The sequence below is a fragment of the Symsagittifera roscoffensis genome, chromosome 6 (genome assembly GCF_963678635.1).
Source record: "Symsagittifera roscoffensis chromosome 6, txSymRosc1.1, whole genome shotgun sequence".
Taxonomy (NCBI): Eukaryota; Metazoa; Xenacoelomorpha; order Acoela; family Convolutidae; genus Symsagittifera; species Symsagittifera roscoffensis.
In genome coordinates, this window is record NC_087067.1 from 48,241,513 (window position 1) to 48,261,655 (window position 20,143).

The 20,143-nt window shown below is 40.6% G+C and overlaps 2 protein-coding genes across 2 annotated transcripts in view; both read left to right on the top strand.

Annotated features, from left to right (window-relative positions):
• The window catches only part of LOC134847574 (B9 domain-containing protein 1-like), a 271,610-nt gene that overhangs the window by 177,617 nt on the left and 73,850 nt on the right, over positions 1–20,143 (top strand). The gene's annotated exons all lie outside the window — the stretch shown is intronic.
• On the top strand, positions 13,894–14,691 carry LOC134848784 (speedy protein A-like). Its single transcript, XM_063866294.1, has one exon. The coding sequence runs from the start codon at positions 13,894–13,896 to the stop codon at positions 14,689–14,691; it is 798 nt and encodes a 265-aa protein (XP_063722364.1).

A 20,143-nucleotide genomic window follows, 5' to 3' on the forward strand; every position in this document is an offset into this window, starting at 1 on the left:
TAGCCTCGAGGACGAAGATGCGTCAGAGTTGGACCATGAGGATTTCATGAGAGGAGTAATTGCAAAATTCGGCCCGAGATGTTTCTTTTGCAACTTGGAAGGTCATTTTAAATCAGATTGTCCGCAATTCTGGGATGCAGTGGCAGACATCAAGCATCCAAGACATGAAGAAGCTTTGTCAGGAGTGAAAGCCAGCAAGGCTCGACTTTTGAGTGAAGCGGAGGCACGCAGAAAGGATAAACCTCAAGAGCTGGCGGCAAAGAAAATGCAAGCGGTAGCAGGGGAGACACGTGAGCCGGAACCAGCAACTGCGGCTGATGACTTCAAAATCGATTATAGGGCAGCTGCGGGGGATGCTATAAATAGAGTACAACAGGAACTAGTGACGAAAGAGATTGAACAAAAGGTGAAACTTGAGCTGGAGAATGAAAAGTTACAGGAGCAACTGAACGCCTTCGAAGCAACGGAAGTTGAAGAGGCAAAAGCACCAAGCAGCTTGAGCATGAAACTTAATGTTATCTCTGGTCAGAGGTTCGGTATGGCACATCAAGGAAGTGAAATACAGTCGATAATCTCGGTGGCAGGGCATCAGGTAATCAGAAATCTGAGTGAACCGTCTGAGTTCACTTTGATGCATTTGGACACATATGCAGACTATCTGAGGCAGATGGAGCCACGCACCGAGTCGAGGGCTGTGAGGGCACTACTAACGACGGGTGGCCCTCGCATGAAGAAACTTCATGGACGCTACCTAGAAGTCTATGGGCCGTATCAAGTGATGCTGAACGTGGATGGGATCAGTATCTACACCAGGACTTATGTAACAGCAGATGATAACCAAATAGGGCATATCTATTTGGGAGAAGAGGAACTCAAGGTCCGCAGGATAGGCCATGACGCCATGATGGAACAAGACGCAGTACACATTGGATATGAAGCAGATGTGACAGCACATCTGCTCGACACCAACGGAACAAAAATCGGAGTCACAGGGCTTCTGGACACAGGAGCGGTGGTGAGTGTGATGCCGATAAAAACCTGGGAAAAGATGGGCTTCGCGCGGGAAGATCTGATTCCTACGAATCTCCGACTGGCCGCCGCAAATCGAGGAGCCATCTACGTAGCCGGAAGAACACCGATAACGGTCCTTCACATGGGAGGACGAGATCTTTGGATGAGCTTCCTGGTGGTAGAGAATTTGGACGACGCCGACCAATTCATCTTGGGCAGAGACTTTGTCAGGAATTTTGACGTGATGATTGACTTGAACAACGGTCTAATACGGATTAGAAACCCGGACCGAAAGTATGTTAAGAGACCAATCAATAGGATAATAACAGACGAAAATAAGGTACCAGTGTTTTTGGATAGAAAAGTAAAATTAAAACCAGGACAAGCTGTAGTAGCAATTTTTAGAATGAGAAATTTGAATTCGTTGAGTGATAGTAAACAGGTTTGCTTGGTACCGAATCCAAATAGTCAGAGTTCGGTGATTTTAGGCCGGAGCTTCTCGGTAACGCGAAACGGACTGTGTGTCAGTGTGTTGTTGAACACACTGGACACCACGGTTTCAATCCAGCGTGGAAAGAAGCTTGGCTACGCTTTGCCGATGAGGACCGACTATGAGGAGACGCAAAACTTGAAGAAATATAGTGTGAAAGACTGTCCTTATCATGCAAATAAAGATAAAATTTTAAAGAGAATCAATGAATTAAAATCTATTCATAAATTGTTTTCAATGAAATCCGAAACGGACGACGTCTTATCAAGCTGCTCGAATTTTCAGGAACGCCCCTCGTCATATGAACTAGATTCTGACAAACCGGTTTTGCCAGAAATAGAACATTTAAAAGGGAAAATAGGTGAGGGAGATTTTGAAAAATTGCGGGACCTCCTAAATCGGAACGCCGATGTATTTTCAAAACATATGGCGGACATCGGTTGCTGTAATTTCGTCGAACACGAGATCGAACTAGAAGAGGGCGCCGTTCCTCATAGGGAAGGCGCAAGGCGAATGACGCCACATAAATCGGAAGCGTGCCGAGCGGAAATAGAAATGTTGCTTGAGTACGACATGATAGAACCCTCGAAATCGCCATGGGCTTGCGGAGTAGTAATGGCGAAAAAGAAAGGGGGGCAGCTTAGATTTTGTTGCGACTTTCGTTACTTGAACGCGGTAACCATAAAAGATGCGTACCCGATACCGCGAATAGATGAGAGCCTATCTAAACTTGGTGATGCCAAGTTCTTCACCACATTGGACTTAGGTTCTGCCTTCTGGCAGGTCCCTCTGCGAAAGAAGGACAGAGAGAAAACCAGATTCGCGTGCGAATTGGGGTTGTACCAGTGGAAGAGGATGCCCTTCGGCTTGTGCAATGCAACAGCAACTTTTCAAAGGCTGATGGCTCAGGCTTTGACAGGAGTGACCAAAAAGTACGGGAATCTCTTGATGTGCTATGTGGATGACGTAGTCATAGCGACACCGACCCTGGAGGATCACATTGATAGGCTCGATGAGGTCTTTGGATGCATGAAAAGAGCAGGATTAAAGTGCAAACCATCGAAATGTGAAATCCTTAGGGATTCGATAAAGTACCTAGGGAGGATGGTAGACAGGCATGGTGTGAGGCCAGATCCGGAAGCAGTAGAGGCTGTGCTGACATGGAAGGCTCCGAGGACGGACACACAGCTAATGAGCTTCCTTGGGTTTGCCAATTATTACCGTGAATTCATTAAAGGATATGCGGATAAGGTGTACCCGATGCAGAAGCTGATGCGCAACAAAGGGAAAAAGTTCGAATGGAACGATGAGGCACAGGTTGCTTTCGAGAACATAAAGCGGGAACTGTGCGAAGCGCCAGTGCTGGGCATGCCTACAGAAAAGGGCATGTATTTTCTCGACACAGACGCATCGGTGGTGGCCATCTCAGGAATCTTGCATCAAGAGCAAGAATGGAACGGAAGAACGGTTCTCCGTCCCATTGCATACGGCAGCAAGGTCTTGAGTGACACACAGATGAAATATGGCGCACCGAAAGCAGAAATGTTTGCAGTAGTCACCTTCGTGGAAAAGTACCGTGCATACTTGGGGAGCGCTCCCTTCAAGTTACGCGTGGACAACAGAGCGTTATCCTGGTTGAAGACCTACTCGATGGATCAGAGTTATATTGGTAGATGGATAGTAAGATTGGATGGCTACCATATGATAATCGAACATAGGATGCGTGATAAACACCAGAATGCTGACAGCCTCAGCAAGAAAACTGAGTTCTATGAAAGATTGGAGCAGAAGCAGGCCAATCAGGCGGAAATAAAGGAGGGATTCTAGTTTCTGAACAAAGAAACTTATGAAGCGCTTCCCTTGACGAGATGGTTGGATAAGTCTGGACATCCAATTCCAGGGCACCCTGAGCTACCTGTAGAGAAAGCAGCCGAGATAAAGATCCTGTCCAAGGAGGACCCGGTCCCCTTGGATTTGTTGCTGCGTTCGAACCTGGTCCAGCAAGAACTCTCTCGCATGAATATAAACAGCCTCTCATTATTGGATAAAACGGTGCAAGTCACACCACAAGTGATGCGGATGCTGGGTGGATTGTTAGAAAGAGAAGTGACCAGAGATGACCCCGAGTGGACAGCAGCAGTGGCATCGCTAACAGTCAGTGAGAAGGTGAAGATCATGCCGTCCAGACGACAGCACGAAGAGAACGAAAGGAATTGTAGGACAATAGTTCAGCAACTAGTATCCTCAATACCCCAAGAGATTTTAACAAGTATTTCTTACGGACAGAAAGAACAGGGGAGCAGCAACCGACAGAAAACCGTCACCTTTGTAGACCGGGATAAAGAGGGTGAAGTTGTAGAACAAAATCTGCCGCAAGACTATTTGTCCGGGGAGAAGGATGATGAGAAGAACCAGCGATCACAAGATCAACACCCGGGACAAGGAAATTTGTCCGGGGAGTCTGAGATAAACGAGGAAATTCCTGATGAGAAACAGGACCCAGAGAACAAGGTTTTGTCCGGGGAGTTCAGGTGGATGCGAAGAAAGCACAGACATGATCTGGAGGAGCGTGCAGTCTCGAGCACAACCTCTTCGACGGATGATGCTTCCCGAAACTCAGGAATGGACACCTATTCAGACAGGAACTCGAGTTCGGGATCCGAACTGTCAGAACTGGCGATACACACGCTACTAGTGGAAACTCGGGTGAGAGACCTGGACAGAGAGGTGTACCAGGATCCTGACAGTGATCGCTACCTAATACCAAGCGAAAGAGTCTTTGACAACGCAGCGGATGACTTAGAAACGATAGCGGTATCGAAACGTTCGATAAGCCTGTTGCCGCAGAAAGAGGTAGTCAGGACTGATCTTCAGCCGTTTCAGCAAGAAACACAACCGTTGGCGAAGATTTGGTGCGTTAAGATGGAAGAAGACACACATCAGCCCAACGAGCTGAATAGTCAGATGAGAGTCATGAAGACGTACTTGAAGGCAAGATACAGACTCTCGGACCTTCTAAGGGCGCAGAGAAATGATCGCATGACAAGCAACCTAAAAAGGTGGATAGAAAACGGTGCACCTGACAAAGGTGACCTGGAAGAAGACAGCTATAGGATCCTGAGACAATACTTCATGCAGAAGGAGGGGAGATTATATCTGAACAAGGACGGGATCGTGGCTTGCAGGAGAAGAGAAGAAGACAAGGTCTTATACAAATATAACGCGATAGTGTTGCCGCAACTCTTATCAGACAGAACTATTATTCAGGTCGCATGACCAGATGGGCCATCAAGGGATCGACAAAGTGTATCAGAGGATCCTGAAGCGCTTTGAGTGGCCTGGAATGAAAAAGGCATGTGAGAAATGGGTAACAGCGTGCCTGTCATGCCAACAGGTCAAGGATCTAAGGAAATTACGATTTCCTTTACAATCGATTGAGTCGTCTGAATTCATCGAGGTGGTGCAGATAGATCACCAGAAGATATGCGTGACAGACAGCGGTTATAACCAAGACATGAGCAACAGCAGTCAAATGAACAATACCTGACGAACCTGCGTGTCTTAGAGTGGCTGAACGAAATGACATCAGACCCTAAAGAGACCAGCGTTACGATTCAAGACGTAGATCGTGAAAGCGCGAAATACATTAAGATCGAACGAGATGATCCTTCCTGGGCTGCCCAGGAAGAACAACTTCTCATTCCAGCTTCTAACCTTGACTTGATATCCGGTATGCGATCGACGGGGACGCCGATGGATATTTTTGTCCGGGGAGTGGGGGTAGGATTTACCCACACTGAAAACCTGATAATAAAAAAATTGAGAATAGCAAGAGAAACAGGAGAGTTAGAAGCAGAAACAGGCGAAGAACCTAAGAAACCTGACATAGGCAGGGTGGTTGAGTCATACTTTAACTTACCAAATGAATATTCAAGTAACATAATACTAACAGACAGTGATTTCATACTCACAAACAGAACATGTGCGATAACAATCACCGCAGACATGAGTTTTAGGACAGCGTTAGTGGCAGATTTTAAGAGAGAATACAAAAACATGGAATTCCTTTGGAAGCAAAGACCAGGGATAGGGGGCGTAGCAGCCTTACCTCCGGCGGTGTCGCAGATACCGGGGAAGTACTTATGCTTCTTGGTAACGAGGGCGACGGAGAAGCAGCACGTGGACCCAGAAAACCTAGTCTTGTCTTTGACGAGGCTGAGGGACTTCCTTGTAGAAATGGACGTGAAGGAGCTCTCGCTTCCAATGTACGATCCAAACAGAGGAAGACTGCATCCTCGGGAATTGTACGCGCTTGTACACGTGATATTCTCTGATACGAACATACAAGTATATCTACACAAGAAATATTACTTAAGTATAGGCTGAGTGATGTGCGAAAGAGTGTTAGGTCAAACACTAAGTTGCATGTGATATGTGTGTTATGTTATGTTATGTGTTAGGTTATTAAGATCATGGGTAAGTAGGGGTTAGTGACCATGAACAACTAAATGACGATCTTGGAAATAGATCCAAAGTTTGGACTGTCCAATCTTAGGTCAAATTCAAAAATTTTAGAAACCAATCGATTTTAATAGGATAAATATCTTTTTATCTGAACTGTTTTAAGCAAATTTTAACGATATATGTTAAGGTGAAACTGACAAATGTGACATTCGTGATTTCTTTTTCTAGATCCTGATTGATCATTTAAATTACTCACTTGAGTCAAAGAATCGAATCAAATCAAACTTGAAAAGAATAGAATGGACAACTTCAATCTGGAGGAAGTGACGGACAGGGTGGAAGCCGTCAAACCGAAGAACCCATGCAACAAGATCAAGCTGGTGGGGAAGACGACAGGGCATCGACAGGAGGAACATCCAGCCTGGATTTCAATATCTTCAGTGATCTTGAGAACAATGCAGACACGTTGGAAACGACTGAGCCAGCGGATGAAGGCATCTCGACACTGGAGCCTCCGTCAGCCTTTATGGAAATGAAACGGAATTTGTCGGAGAGCAGCTCTCCTGGCAATTCAAGAAATAACGATCAGAGAATCCTCATGGAATCACCTCGGAGGAGAAGAATAGAGGCCTCAGCCAGAGTACCTTTCTTGGGAACGCTGCCCGAAGAGGAATGGGAAGTACATCACCGAGACCACGAGAGTAGGACGGGATGTAAGCTGGACAGAGTGGCGTTTATGGAAGAAGTCTGGACCGTGATTCAGAGCTATGGGACCCAGTCCATCCTCAAAACAGGTCTCAATCAACCCTTGATGAGAGAAGTACTTGACAAGCTTGATGAGTGTGAAGGGAGACTGAGTGAGTTGTTGATCGACTCAGCCACTGATGAGAGTGAAGCGAATTCTCCCATCAAGATGACACCGCAGGACGATGAAGGAGAGGTGGTGTATCTGTCAAGAACCAGGAGAGGGACGATGCGATCGAAAATGGTGATTGATAAGATCAATGCGATGAACATGAAGTTAGGCAGCAGAGTGATGCCGAGGAGAATTGGGAAGACGAAAGTGGATTCAGAAACATCGGTGAAAGCTGGTAACTCAGCGAATAGAAAACAAGTCGAGGAAGTCATGGATTTGGGACAAGGTGATTATCAATTGTCTGGCACAGATAGAATATTAACCGATATAGCGATGGTGCCACCCATTCTCATGGCGGGGATAAAGTCAACCGGTTATAAGTCCAAAAGGAGTGACCGCACTCTGACTGGAGCAGCTTTAGAAATGGAAATACTAAGCCAATGTGGAGAGAGCAAAATGAGGGACTTCAAGCCATCTCCCATGAATCATGGAAAGGGAAGTGTTGCAGGACAACTAACACCAGTGGAATACAACCGACTAACCGTGTCGGAGACAGTGTCGATAGATGAACCCACCGGTGGATACATGGAGATGTTGGAATACCGAAACTCGGCTAGAGGGTATGTAATGGCCCTGGAAGACGAAAAAGCCATGGAGGGTTATCTGGAAATGATGTTGCAAGGCACCACCCTCAAGCAGAAGGCGTATGGAACTTTGGCGTCGTCTGACGTAGAGGCGGAAACGATCGAGCAGTTAGTGAGCCTTCCATGGAAAGCAGTAGTATTGAGGTATTTCGAAGAAGAAATGAGGACTACGCCAAGAATACATGCTCTCGTGGCAGTACCTTACGTAAGGACAGAGTTACAACTCAGGTTCACCTGGTGCATGATGGGACTGACTCGCGAAGAATATGATTAAGAAGAAAGAAAGAGATCAAAAGAAGAAAAGGTTTTCCTTATGACGAATCTGAGGGATCTGATAGTCCAGGAGGGAGCAGCAGTAGCGTGTGCGAAGCGGAGAGACGCTCTCTGTTTCATTCGATTCCTGATAGAGCAGATTTCAGTACCTGCGTTAAACACTTGTGTTAAAATGTTGAGGGAAGGCGATGAGCGAACGAAAGCATTGTTTTTACTAGCAATGCTGGATATGCAGCAAAGTAAACCGATGAGGGTAAACATGAAAGAACCTGAAGAATTGGAACCCATGAAAAAGATAGACGAGATCAGGAGATTCTCAAACAAGGAGTTGAGACTCACTAAAGAATCTATGGGAGCATTGCCGAAATCCAGTGAATACTGTGGACCGATCAAGAAGAAGTCATATAGCTACGTATCCGGGATTATAGGGATAGCGTACAATCCTTTCCTGAGTGAAGACATACGCGATTGCTTCTTTGATTATGAGCAGGCGGTGTTACTAAGATTCTGGACGTCCAGAATTGTAACGATTAAGAGCGTTAAAAATACACAGGCCAAATTGGGACTGGTCTTGGAAGAAGAGGTGACTGCACCTTCAGTACCAAAATCCGACAAAAGAGTGGAGTTTGGGTTGGGATTCTCAGATGAATTACTGAGAACGAGCTTGATGGCAGTGTGGGAATTGATGAGGCCATCATGGTGTCCTAGTCCCAACGCTGACTCAATATTACGGGCGACACAAGACGTGCAGAGGGAACTGAATGCAGATTGTAACCTGCGTGACCTCAACATCATATATAATGTGATGATAGCAGCCTCTAAGAGCAACGGAGAAGATAAAGTAGAGTTGCCTGGCTGGGGACCAGAAGACTGGGTCAAACCTGGTAGCTGTCCGGCGGAAGTCTGTGGACTGGAGGGTCATGTTTGTGGAGGTCTAGACTGTGTGAAAACCCTGGAGAAACAACACAAGCAATTGACAGTATTGTTTGGAAATGTGGTGATGAAAGCAAGAACGGAGACGGAACTGATAGCAGATTGCCATGGAGGAACCGATGTGAATCTAGTGACTGCACTGGGATTCTACAGCATGTTTGGTTCTTTAGAGTCACTATTGAATCTAGAACAGAAACATGAGATGGTTACAGCCATCAGCGTAGAAGTATTCCCAGGAGTTCTGCAGACTGAACAGAAATACATAGGGAAATGGAGGGAAGCAATTGAGACAGAAATGAACATCAGACACAGCGAAACTTATTGTAGACCATCAGGAGCACGATACTTGGTGGGTTCAACGTTGGCTCCAATGTGCAAGAGCAGGTATCCTGTACATTTCGTAGCTGTGGACGTGAAGAGTACAAGAACGATTGTGGATCAAGCCTTCTCAGTGCCGAAGTGTGTGAGATTGGCGAGAATGTCTGAAAAGTCTTACGAGTTACTATGTAAGATGTTCTCAGCAATTCCAGCGAGAACCAAAGAAGAGTTGGAGTCAATACTAGGAAAGAAGTTCATGGGATATGTGAGCGGGAACTTCAGTGACTTTGAGAAACAGAAACAGAGAGGATCAACTGTCACAGATTACAATGCAGTAGATGAGAATGATGAAATATACCGAGTGATGATGGAAGTGGAACCATTGCTGGAAGCTTCGGGAAAACGTAATTGGAGGAGAATCATGTTGACGCATGACGAGTTTCCTTGCCACTGCTTGCTGCAGACCTGGTGGTATCCCAAGCGTAGTAATCTGATGTTGATCTGGGACTCTGGAGAGCTGCTCTCCATGGGTTTACCAGATTCATCACATCCCGTAACGATAGTGATAGTGGGAGTTATGATGGCGATACGATGGCTGGAAGCTCATGTGAGAGAAAATAACAGACAGGAGGCACCGACAAGAGAACAGTTGCGGAAATTAGATTGTCTAAAAGATTTAGATCTTTTTGAGACAATGTGCAAAGTTCAAAACATTCCGATGGAAGTGAAGAAGATATGGGCGAGAAAACGATTGATGCCATGGTTCAGAGCCAACATGACTGCATGGTTGTACGAGTATGCGAAAAAGCATATGTCGAAGCACGGCAGGGTGTACAGTGAATATCAGCTGGACATTGGGGCAGGAGCTTTCAAGCGAGCTCTCGTGACTCATCGGAATGCAGTGACCACCGCCATGAAAAGAATTTCCAGGACGAGTGAGCGTAGTGGAAATGAGAAGGCAGAGATGCTGAAAGAAGATTTGGAGAGAAACGTGACGTTACCTGGATCCCCTACCTTGCTGTAAACAGAGGGTAGAAGAGCAGAAGTGTTGGAGGACGGCTTCCAACAGCGTCAGGATAGCCAACGATGTGCTACAAGACACGGAAACCGAAAGTGCGGAGTCAGTATCATAGGAGGAAGAAATGGAACATTGATGAATGGTCGAGAAAACAAGAGGCAACAAGAAAGAAAATTAGAAGAATTTAGAAGTTTTAGAACTTCTAAACGACGAAAAAGAAGAGAACGAAGGAGTGATGAAGAAAAGTTGAAACTCAGAATTGTTTTATGTGTGTGAAAAACTCAAGTGAGAAACCAAGCAACCGAGTTGTAATTGAAAACTGAAACATTTAGTTGAGTTTTGAAATTGTTGCATTTATAAATTTGCATTTTGATTTTAGTTGAAGTGACTTTAGAGACACTCACTTATTATTTATTTAGAAAGGCTTAAGGGAAGAGTATATTTAAATATTCCAGCCTGCATGATTGTTTTTAATCACTTAGGAAGACTGATCGCTTTGTGGTGACGTGAAAGGCTTGAGTAATCTCTCGAAGAGGGAGATTGTTTCATTGTTCTTTCTAACCACAAAGTTTCTTAGTTTTAGTATTCAGGACAATAACCAGCAAGATTTCCGAAGGGAAGGAGCATAGTAGGATAATTTTAGCTTGTTGGTTGGCAGGACTGTCCTGCAAGCCAACACCTTTTAAATCTAAGAGAAAAAGTTTTAATCGGGACATTGACATTGGAAGTCAGAAAATATGTTTTATCTTAAGTCATATCCTCAATGTGCAGATTAATGAAAGAATTTGAAGGCTATAGTGATGTAGTATGATGCCATTTATATTCTGCAGTGAGTCGATGTGACGTGGATAAAAGTAATTTTGAGCATTTTGTAAGTTCTGTTCGATCACACTGTATCTATTTTACGAACATTGCGTGATTCAATGAGGACATTGACCGGACTGTCCGGGGAGTATGTGACATTCGACCAGAATGGAAAAAATGCAATCTCTGCAGACTTCGAAATTTTAGCAGTGAACCTTCCGAGTTAATGATTTTGAAGGATTAACGACGTTATTCGGATGATTAGCAGAACGGTGAAGGTCAGGATATTCCCGTATTTTAAAATTTTAAATTTTCGAAGTGATGACGTAACATTTCTGAGAAACGTCAGAAACGGCCATTTTAGCAAAAAGAACTAAGAAAAACAGAACAACTTTATCTGTGATTGCGAACAGAACGGAAATCGAAATTAAAGAAAACGACAACGAATTACAGAGAACGTTCGCAGTTGCAACTATTGTGCTGCTACAATAGTTGCAAGGCCGTTGCGAACAACGGTGAAGGGTGAAAACCAGCCTTCCGTGTTATCGTGAAATCGAACTTAAGGAGCTTGATTCAGTGGATTCACAAATCCGGAAGGGTTTCGGGACTGAAACTTTTAGCCTGTTATATGAACTTTTAGCATCCTGTCATGTCCTGACTTGAATTTAACTGATATTTGGATTAGTTTTGACAAGGATGAGGTGCTAGGAGTTGGGGGAGAGGGTTGATCCATCTTCGATGGAGATGATGATTTTTATCTACTGAACAAAAACAATAGTAATATAATAAATAGTAGCCCTGTTTTTAGGAGTGACCTCGAGGTCTGCGGATACTGAGACCCAGCCATGAGCTCACTATTTGCATGTAATTAAGTTAATTTGAGCGTTCTGGTCGAAGCCGGAGAACAGTAACGTTTTTGTCGACCCGATGTTGGAAAGACCACCGAAAGTACTGGCTTGGTAGAGACGGTGAAAAGCATGCAAAGCTCTGTTTAGACGTTAGCCAGTCGTCTTAAGACTTAGTTTTGTTTTCCGTTGATATGTATCTTCCGGGCGAACGTTACAAAACTGTCGAACCAACAATTCAGAATTGCGATAGGACTTCGATTAGGATCAAAAATATGCGAACGGCATAAATGCGTGTGCGGAAAAGACGTTACCGAGGATGGTTGGCATGGTCTTTCTTGCCTCAAAAGTGCAGGGAGATTCTCTAGGCATTCAAACCTGAATGCCCTTATAAAGCAGAGTCTATCATCTACTCACATTCCTGTTTTAGAACCACGACACATCTACAGGACCGATCAGAAGCGACCAGACGATTTGACGCTCGTTCCATGGGCTGATGGTAAGCAGCTCTTGTGGGATGTAACGGTAGTAGACTCCTTAGCTCCTTGTAGGATTAATGCCGGGTCTGTTTGTAACCCTGGTACGGTTGCCGCTGAAGCGGAAGAGCGAAAAATTGACAAGTATAAAGATCTTGTAAATGATGGATATCTTTTTCAACCGCTAGCTTTTGAAATTCAGGGCGCGGCAGGCCCCAGCACAGACGTTTGTTTGAGCAAGCTTTGTAAGAACCTAAGCATATGCACTGAGGAACTCAAAGCAGGCAGCTTTTTAAAACAGAGAATCTCCCTGGCGATAGATTGCGAACGCCGCTTGCGTACTCGGAACAATAAATGACAAAATAACTTTCGACGAAATTTTTTACTTGTAACACTTGTATATTATATTATCTCGTGTCGAGTTGCGTGTTCTTATTGAAGAAACGTAACCCGTATCGATTTTAATTGAAAAGGACTTTAACACTTGTCATCTTCTTTTATCATTATCACTTCCATAGCTAAAAAATTCCAAGGATTTTGACTGGAATACATGATGAAGGGACTCATGACTGTTGTAACCTCGGTTACTATGATACTTTTGAGAACGATTTTGTAATTTCTTTTAAAGTTTGGATTATTTCATCATAATTTGTTTTAACAATGTTTATACATTTCATTGTTAATCTATGATTTCTAATTAATACAGTTTCTTTTTTTCTTCATCTCCTCGTATGGAATCTGCGCGTTGAAGAGGCGTTTCCTAGTTGCAAATCCTGCTATACTGCTGTTTTTTTTCATTTTCTGAAAAATAATTAAGAAACTTTTTTTAGATGATTGCAATGAAGTCGATAGAAGGTGAAAGTCCGTTCATAGTTAAACTCATTGCTGCAATGTTTGAAGATTTTGGTTAGCTATATGCCATCTATAGTAAATGGATTTGATTGCGTAGTGAGTACCCGTGTCTGATCGGAGGGAGAACAGTTTTGACATTATGCTATGCTTCGATTACCTTTGGCGCCGTCTACTCAGTTTAAGTTTCGCTGATGTGAGCGAGCAAGAAGTTAGAATGGATGATTTAAACGACGAGATACGCGTCCTTGTGATTGCTGGACATGAAGTATTGTTATTGCATGGACTAATTATTCCAAAAACTATTTGAAAGAAAATTCTGTTGATTAAAACTAAATTGATCAAAATTTGTTAATAAATTTGATATAACTGAAAATTATGGATACGTTTGTTCGACTTTTTTGTGCTATTAAGTTTTGATTGCATGGAATACTTGATATTCAATATTAGTTTAAAAATTTTTCAGTTGTAAAATTAGGCAAAAGCAGTTCAAAAATCAAGAAAGCCTGACATTTGATGGTTGTCAAGAAAGCTGTCGACACTGTAGCCACAGGTAGGATTGCTTTGAAGCGTGTAAGAGCTCAAATTCGACTGCGTCTCGGACTACGCTGCCATCTGCAAACGTTTCTGCACAACTCGACGCTCTGGTTCCTAAAATTAGTCAAGGTTTTGAAAGGAAAAGAAGCAATTATGAGTTTAATCCAGAAATACAATGTCCACAAATCGAAGAATGTAAAACCCACTCTGGTTTATAGGTCGACTTCGAAATTAAATTTTGCTACCTTTAAACGAAAGAATTACGGTTCGTCTGTCCAAATGTCGGGCGGTCAGTTACGATTCCAAGAGACATTGTCCTTTAAAAAGGTGAGAAATGATTTTAAATTCAAAAAACCAGGTAACGAGGTAAACATAATGGACTTCAACAACAATGGCAACCCTGTTAGTTATGATATAAAAGAAGAAAAAAGCATTATTGATATCCTTCCTGCGATAGCGCATCGTGAAGTTATGATGCTTGAATATCTGAAGTTGTTGGACGGGAGGTTCCTGAAGGATCTGTGGAAGTTTGACCCCTGTTATCTGATGACTGATTGGTACTTGATCGCAATAGCATTCTCTTACATAGAAAGATGCGTCATAGCCCCATATCAGTTCACACCGCGCCTTTTTGTTCAGTGTCTTTATCTTGCCTGCGCAATTGAAGAGGATGATATTGATTTAAAGCATGACCTTTATGCGTGGCTCTACCGACAATCAAACTGTCTGTACCCCAAAAAAGTTTTCATGGGTGATATGCGCAAGTTAGTGAAGAGTCTAGACTATAAAACCGTTGTTCATGAAGCTGATTGTCAAACGATTCGAGGAATGGCGCCTCAACATCCGATTTGGAACCGCAATAGATCTTTGGACCACGCCATGATTCTTAGAGACTACAAGAAAAACTTCGCGAGTCGCCGCAAATCAAGAAATAGTTTGCTTTGCTTCATCTGCGAGTTTCAGAGAGAGGAAAGAGTGAAAAGACAAGTGTACAGCACCCCGACTTGCCACGCGCTCTCTCAATCATCAGATACCCTGGAACAAGGCGATAGCGGTTTGGGACATGTATCGAACGCTACTCTTTTGCAAGCTTGTAGCGATTCGAGTCTGGAATGGAGAGATGAAGCAGTAAAGGAAAGTAACTTTAAGGGTTCCATATTGGAGAACTTGTGAATAGAAATAAACATATGTTAAAGTCTATTTTAAAGTATTTTAAAATCTATTTTATGGTTTCGTTTTAAATCAGGCGATTGACTTATCCGGTGCAGAAATAAACTACACGAGAGAGCTATTGAAAGAAAAGAGTTTTTTTTATAAGATCAAACGTTTAAATAAGTTCAATTCAATCCTTAAGATGGTGTAGGATATGCACCGGCTCTGTCAAGGTGCCGTTAAACATACTTTCAAACTGGAATTTCATTTTATCAGAAATACAAATAAATTATTTTGAACTTTGGTATTGGAAGCTGCTTTTGAATCTATATATGATCCGAACGCCATTCAAGCTGAAAAATGGCGATATCGTAGAATGGGCTGAAGATTTGAGTATAATGACTCTAGGATGCATATGTTATATATATAAATGCGGGGTTCTCTTATTGTAGTATTTTTTGTGTTTTTTACCCCCAGTCTTTTTTTTTGCAAAAATCGAAAGTTGAAATGAATAACTGTATCAGCTGCATGATTCCTAATTTTACTTGCCGATTTCAAAGTGGCTTTACACTTTCAAAGAACTATCGAAAGATTTTGAGAAAAAAATGAATTGCGTTTTTAGGAAGATTTTTTTTCAGGTTAAAAATTGTGGAACAAGATCTATGCAATATTTGGTAGCTTGAATAAAGACCACCCAGCTTTTCAAATAGGAATTCCATCATTGATATCAAAATTGCTCAAACAATATGATATATATAACTTTAAAATGTGCGTTTCTTTAATTCAGAGATTTGATTTTCATATGACTTACATAGATTCTGGATCTTTGTCAAACCTCAAAATTTTTCTCGAAGCTAGCTTCCAGCTAACCTAGCGTCGACTTATTCCTAACTTATCATCGTGATGTTCTTCACTTTCTAGATCTGGTTGCAGCTGCTCTTAACCCCGTCGATGCTGCTAAAATCATAGTTCAAACTGCTCCAAAAGACAGAGGTATCAGCTTTGTTTTGCCTCTGGATTCCCTCAAAAATTAATAGTGACAGAGCATAATAAAAACAACGTTGGTAGGACAAAATTGAGCGGACTGGTATTTCTTTGACTTAATTTACTCGGCTTTGTCGCCAACAACCAATGAGACAAAACAGCAGTGCTTTGATTGTATTGCAAAGTGAACTTGCTTCGTCAACTCTGGCGACAGGACAAAGTAACCCATACGAAAGTATTCCATTACAAAATATCACATACCAATATATCCCAATGGACAAAATAGCCCATGCCAATACAGCCCACATCAATTAAAATATCTCATAGAGGATTTAAAATTAATTTATGATAAAGATTACCAAAGGTTGGTGCATATATCTATATCGCAATTTAAAAGAGACTCAATTCAACTGCATCAATTATGTCGAGACGCCATATGGAGATAGTGCTAATGGTAAAAGACTCTTTTCTAGGGATTAAAATTTATTTTTCAACCTGTTAATGGAGGCATAATTGAGAAAATGTTGATAATGAAACACAACGCAAAGATATATCATTACACACATAGCAACAATACCATGAACACCCATACGGCAGATTTTATCTACGGTAAAACTCAACAAGGCAAAGCGTTGCTCATCTTGGACGGACACGAGTTCACTAAAAAGCGCAACACCAAAATTATCGCTCATTGGCTTTGTGCAAAATGGCGTTCACATGACTAATGGCTCTTATAACTTGCTACGAAACCATTATTTCGTTCAGTCACGAGCTTAATCATGAGTTTAACCCCGGTCTCGTAGAAGCAAGGCAGCTAGTTAGTCAGTTGAAACAAACAGAAAAATCGCCAATCAATCCTGTAAACAACCAGTTGATAGCAGCTAGCCTCAAGACTGTGAACGATAATCCGGCAATTCAGCTTTCGTTTCATTCACGTGTAGACCTGACAAGAACCCTCAAAAGGAACAAAACGCAAGAACCACTCGAAATGATTTCATCAACCGACCGTCACTTCGACTTTCCTGACATATATTTACCTTGACAATGAGCGATTCTTTATTCTCGGGTACATGGAAAACTTAAATGCTCTTCGCGTTCAAAGCAAAGTTTGGCTTTGTGATGGATTTTTTAAGATATATCCGTCTCAATTTTCACAATTGTACATAGTACATTTCCAGATTGGCGGCTTTTCTCTCCCCCCCCCCCACCCTGCGTTTACGCTTTGCTTGGTAACCAAAAAGAGACCACTTACAACAGGTTTTTTGAAGCCCTGATTAGCCTTACTGGAGACGTCGTACCCGAAAAATTCTCATTGACTTCGAACAAGCTGCCTTGAATGCATTTTCGTCCCATGTAAAACTGAAATCAAACGTTGCTACTTTCATTTATACCAAAGCTTCCATCGCAAGCTTACAGAGTTAGGTCTGAAAAAACATATGAAAACAAGGCTAAGCTAGCCTTAACCTTAAAAATGATCCCAACTTTAAGTTTCGTTAGTTGTTGATGTTGAGGCTAAAGTGGGGGGGGGGATTGGCTGACCCCATGTTTTAAGATACGTTATAGATTTCCGGTCAGCCATGCTATGTATTAATATTAGTTATAGAGTCTACAAAGTATTAAGATAGGGAATACCAATGGTAAGGTTTCATGATTTGTGTGATGGTAAGATAATGGTAAGAAAAACTATTTTTTTTTTGGTTTTTGTGTGGTAATGTCTAGTTTTTCCAGAAGTTTTTTTGGCGCGCGTTATCTAATTGTTAGATATCACAGGTTAATTACGTGTAGATTGTCGAATGAAGTTCTTGTAATTAGTTTTTTGGTAAGTCAATGGTAAAAGGAAACTCAAATCTGATTGGACCCGAATACAATTCAAATAAGGAAAATCCATTCTGATTGCTTATACCCACACATTCGAATTGAAGGTACCCCTCTCTCTTAACCACGAATCACTTTATTTTCAACTTAACTACCGTCAACTGCCTCCTGTCTCAGCTCTAAATACTTTAATTTCAACTTAACTTCCGTCAACTACCTCCCTCTCAACTGTAAATCTTGTTTTTACTGTATCTTTTACTCAACTTATTGCTCAAAAAGATCTTCTCAGTGCAAAACAGCAACCTTGTGTACTCTGTAGAATTTTCGCCTGATCTAGTTTAATGTCAAGTACGAGAAACAGTCTCTGTCTGGAATATTTTTGGCCCGAGTGGACATCCCAATCCAAGTCTTGAACATGGTGGAGATGATGCGCAGGGATTTCAATGAACATCATATAACGCAAGTACCCGTGACAGAGAACCAACTTGGAGAAATGCAAATGATGGAGGAAATGGCTGAGCATGTGGGAATGAACTAGCCCGAAACTCCTGACTCTAGATATGTGGCTCAACCATTCGACGATTGCCTCTTTCCTTGAGAAAGGGGATCCGTGGACAACCCAATTACGATTGAAGAGGATGAGGGGTTCTCTGAGGCAAGAACTCCAGTCAGCGAAACACCAAGACAACACCGGTGATGGAAGCAAGAACTTGCAAAACTCTTCAGCTACTCGAAAGCTCTTTGATTTGTAAATAAATTGGTTGTCTTGTGTTTTGTAATTGAATTTTTTTGCATCTAGTAATTTTATTTGAGAGAGATAGCAACAAAGAGATAAGGTCATAGAAAAATTTGTTAAAAAATTGCAAGGGCAAAGTTTTTAAAACGTTTATTAAAAAACTGTTAAAAATCCAATTAATTATGCAATTGGTAAAAGTTTTTACATGGTTTTGTTGTAAAGATGGCAAAAAATTAAACAAAATTTAACAATTTGTAAAAAATTTCACAATATTTTTTGCACACATGATAAAAAAATCATTACAAATTTTGCACATATGATATTATTTTTACAATAATTATTGCACCACGCAAAAAATGTCATAAAATTTTTTGCACACCCGTTGAAAAAAATAAAGAAAATCTCGCAAATTAAGAAAAATTTTAATTAAATAATTTCGCATTTTAAATAAAATTTTAACAAGATTTTCTTGCACTGTTGAAAATTTAAATTTATGAATTTCTTTGTTCCAATTTTAATCCTTAAAAAGTTCATTTTTTGCATGTATATTGATCAGAATCCTCAGAAAACATTGTATTTGGATAGTGAAAAGCACTCAAGAGTCATTTTCTAGATTTGCATAAGAAGTTTGGTTTTTGCATATTTTTTTTATAATCATGTAAAAAGTTGCATCACCTAAAAAAAATTTCTCGAAAAAATACGCATATATGTTAAAAAGATCTTTTCAGTTTTTGCAACTTGCAAAAATTTTCATAGTTTTTCTGGACACTTGTTGAAAAAGTCAAAGAAAATCTCCCAAATTAAGAAAAATTTCATCAAATAATTTCGCATTTTAAAGAAAAATTTTAACAAAATTTTCTTGCACTGTTGAAAATTAAAATTTATGAATTTCTTTGTTCTGATTTTGATCATCAAAAAATTCATTTTTTGCATGTATGTTGATCAAAGACATCAGAAAAACAATGTAATAAGATAGGGAATAGTATTCACAGTCATCAATAATGAAAATTTTTCAGCAAGTATTTAACAATTTTTTTAACATGTATTATTGCGTTTTTTGCATTTGCATAAGAAAAAAGAAATTTGGTTTTTGCATGTTTTTTAAAAAATCATGAAAAAAGTTGCATTATGCAAAAAATTGTCTCGAAAAATTTCGCATAATTGTTAAAAAATCTGTAGTTTTCGCAACTTGCAAAAATTTTCATAAATTTTTTGCACACTTATTGAAAAAATCAAAGAAAATCTCGCAAATTAAGAAAATTTTAATTAAAAATATTCGCATTCTAAAGAAAATTGTACCAAGATTTTCTTGCACTGTTAATAATTAAAGTAAAAGAATTTCTGTGTTTTAATTTTGATCATTGAAAAATTCATTTTTTGCATGTATTTTGATCAAAAATATCAGATAAACTATGTATTAAGAAAAGGAATAGCTTTCAAAGTCATCAATTATGAATTTTTCTAGGCAAAAAGAAAAAGGAAATTAGGTTTTTGCAAATATATATATATATATATATATATATATATATATATATATATATTTATTTATTTAAAACTATGAAAAAACGTTCTTAATATTACGCATATTTGTTAAGAAATGAGTTTTTTTCGCATCTTGTAAAAAAAATTAACATAAAATTAGTCGTTGATTAGCATTTGAATTGAAATAAAAGAAATAAAAATAACTTTGAAAAAATTTTTATGAAGAAAAAATCAAAAATTAATAGAAAAATTGACACGCTCACTATTTACAGAACAATAACCATCAATAAAACAATCAAATATTTTGAGCCAATCAGATTCATATTTTGAGTTTTAATCTTTTCGGATTCTGTCTAAAAATGCTGAGCCCAGAGTTTGCGTAGATGCAAGTTTTTGATTAGAACTTAGATAATGTTTTTTGAATTTTTTCCGAACAAGTCGTTTTCTTGATACGCT